At 36.4% G+C, this 2,846-nt stretch overlaps 1 protein-coding gene across 1 annotated transcript; it reads right to left on the bottom strand.

The window, feature by feature from the left end:
• Positions 1–518: 518 nt before the first annotated feature.
• On the bottom strand, positions 519–2,451 carry LOC139874608 (pectinesterase 2-like). Its single transcript, XM_071862018.1, has 2 exons — positions 1,581–2,451; positions 519–1,204 (listed from the first exon to the last, which is right to left on the bottom strand). Exons 1-2 carry the CDS (start codon positions 2,449–2,451, stop codon positions 519–521), a joined length of 1,557 nt encoding a protein of 518 aa, XP_071718119.1.
• Positions 2,452–2,846: the final 395 nt, after the last annotated feature.

The following is a 2,846-nucleotide window of genomic DNA, read 5'->3' as shown; positions in this document are numbered from 1 at the left end:
TGGAGGAATGAATAGTACTATTCATTTCCACTTTATCATTTAGATATAGGTATAATTGCTTATCTATATAAAAAGGAATATAAATAAAGTCCCAAACAATCAAATGACTAAAAGCTGTTTTATACTCTCTCGTCTTAAAATAACTGTCTCGTTTGATTTTTCAATTTTTTTTTTCTTAAATTTCAAATTTAAATATTTATATTTATGGTATATAATATTTCATGAAATTTGTATTGAATTGATTTAGTTTTAAAATCTGTTTTCATCGGTATAACATTCAATAAATATGATATACAAACCAAAATATTTAAATTCAAAGTTGTAAAAGTACATTCAAAAAATCAAAGCGGACAGTAATTTTGGAATGGACGATGACGGATGTAATAATAGGGGAACCATTATCAAAAATGAAAACTTATTCAAATTTACTTTCACTCAATAATAATCAAACAAACTTTACAAAAACAAAAAAAAAATAAAAAGTAATTCAATGATTACTTTAACTTACAAAAATCAAATTACAAACCAGAAGTAAATGGCACTTTCGTGTCTGGCAACCAAGAACCACCGGCAACAAAATTCCCTACAGTAAACTTGGCCGCTTCTGTGCTACTAGTAATCTTATGATAACCTTTCCAATCAACTCTTTTTTTTGTCGATGAACCCGGTCCAGTATTCATATACTCTCCATAATACAACGTGCTAAGACCGAAGTTACCATTCCATGGCATCCAACCCGAAGGTTCGATCAAGCTATCCAGATTCGTTTTCATAAAAACCGTCCTCGAGTATTTCCTCCACGGTCTACCAAGAAACGTTTTAACTCCTTTGATACTTTTTAAATCAGAGGCTGATGTGACACGACAATTGTGAATTGAGATTCCTGTGTTTTGGTTTGGATCACTTCGGCCTTGAGCCGTTACTGTGTTGGTCTTGTTTGGTGCTTTACGAGCATAAATGTTGCAGTTTTGGAGAACAACGGCTGCGTTGCCAAATATGAAATCAACTGTCCCGTAAATGTCACATTGGCGGATAAATTGTCGTTCTGAGTGGACGTATAATGTGTCTTGGTACCCTTCGAAGCTGCATTGGTAGAATACCGAAAGATCAGAGCCACTACGCATAGCCACGGCCTGCCCGTTTTGTGGGCCCGCTGTGTTTCTTATGGTCATGCCTCTGCCTATAAATCCATCCCCGACTACCGCTGAAATTTGAAAGAAAATTCAAAAGTCGGTCAAAAGTTTGTGAATCATATTAAAAAAAAATCTTTGGCAAAAATGTTGATAACCGGCAACCCAGGTAGCTATAATCTGATGTCAATTTTATAATGTAGGGCATATCTAACTCATTCAGCGGTTGTGGCTATTGGGTGTTAGGCTTGAACCAATAACATTATGTTTTTGGTGATAAGATCACTCACCACACCAATCAAGCTACATGCTATTTGCGAAACCTAGTAACTTTATTCATAGATCAAATTCTTATGTAGAAAAGTTGGCAACAAGATTCAAGCATTTAAAAGTTAAAATAAAGATGACAAGTTTATCAAGACAATCGATCTGTAAAGAATTTGAGCTTACCAAGAGTGGCTGATCTAAAGGTGGTAGTGCCCCCTCGAACACTTTTGCTACTGGTTATAATAGTTTTCCCAATGCCATCTCCTAATAGCATTATGTTCTTCAACTTTGTACCAAGTTCAATATTCTCCTTGTAAACACCCGCTTTTATACGGATCACATATCGGCCGCTGCCTTTTTTCTTCGACGCTGCAGCAATAGCAGCGCCAATTGTCTTGTAGTCACCCGAACCATCTTGAGCAACCACAATGTTGGCTTTGGGACTTGATGTTGTTTGTAGTAGCTTTCTATCACGCGGCTTCACCCAAGCCGGAAACCCTGTTTTTTTATGACTTGATGCACCATATGACGAACTACTCCCTCCTATGTTCATTGCTAATGTGTTACTAATCAAAGATGATACATTATTATTCATCAATGTCAATATATAATCGGTAACACCTAGCTCTTCAAAGCCTGCCTTACAAGTCTCTAGATTTGTAAGAGCAGTGCTCAGCCAGGTCTGTATATCCACCTGGCTACATTTTTCATAAGGATCAATAGTTTTGTTGATCTTTAGGATCGTGTTATCATAAAGCTCCAAGCAATCAGCCCACGCGGCCTTTTCAAGTTTGTTACGACATTTAGAACCAAGCGTTAGTGTTTGGGACCCTGCATATTCTGCACGTTCTAATGTCGCCTTTAATAAAGCTTTCACAAAGTCTGGTTTTTGCTTTATCGGACCATAGTTTGCATTACTACTCAAAAAATACTCACAAGGTTGTGGGTGTGGTGTCTGGCTACACCAAGAAGTAACCTCAGATTTCGTGTAGCCGTACACTTGAGAAAGAAAAATGGTTGCAACAATGGTTGATAAAAATAAGAAATTGTTCATTGTAAGTTTTGCAGAGAGAAATTTGCTTAGCAAATTTATCTAGTTATGGAGAGCAAATTTGGGTTGCATGTGTGAATAGAAACATTCAAATGGTTGCCTTTTATAGAAAGTGAAATCTAACGATAGGATGGCACCAACACACCAATTTCTATTTAAAACTACGTTGTGTTTTTGCATATATCCAATCAATTATAGTAGTTCTATTTAGTCTTTTTCTGCACCCATTATTATTTTTCTTATCAATCAAATATATATTAATTTTCTTATCAAATTAAATATATCAACTCGAAGGCGCCGTCACAGAACTCAACTAACGTCACAATTGAGTCCATTGAGCGAAAGGCTACGGCAAAACAATGTTGATCCTGTGCCGCCCAAGTCGAGCAGCCAGGTGT

This window comes from Rutidosis leptorrhynchoides, chromosome 1 (genome assembly GCF_046630445.1).
Source record: "Rutidosis leptorrhynchoides isolate AG116_Rl617_1_P2 chromosome 1, CSIRO_AGI_Rlap_v1, whole genome shotgun sequence".
Classification (NCBI taxonomy): domain Eukaryota; kingdom Viridiplantae; phylum Streptophyta; class Magnoliopsida; order Asterales; family Asteraceae; genus Rutidosis; species Rutidosis leptorrhynchoides.
Note: the sequence above shows the minus strand (reverse complement) of the source record. Positions and strands in the feature narration are given on the sequence as shown.

Bases quoted from the DNA above. Each gene is read 5' to 3' on its own strand.
- LOC139874608 (XM_071862018.1), bottom strand. From the start codon at position 2,451: ATGAACAATTTCTTATTTTTATCAACCATTGTTGCAACCATTTTTCTT. The intron at 1,205-1,580 runs GTAAGCTCAAAT...TTCAAATTTCAG, and splicing joins CTTTAGATCAGCCACTCTTG to CGGTAGTCGGGGATGGATTT.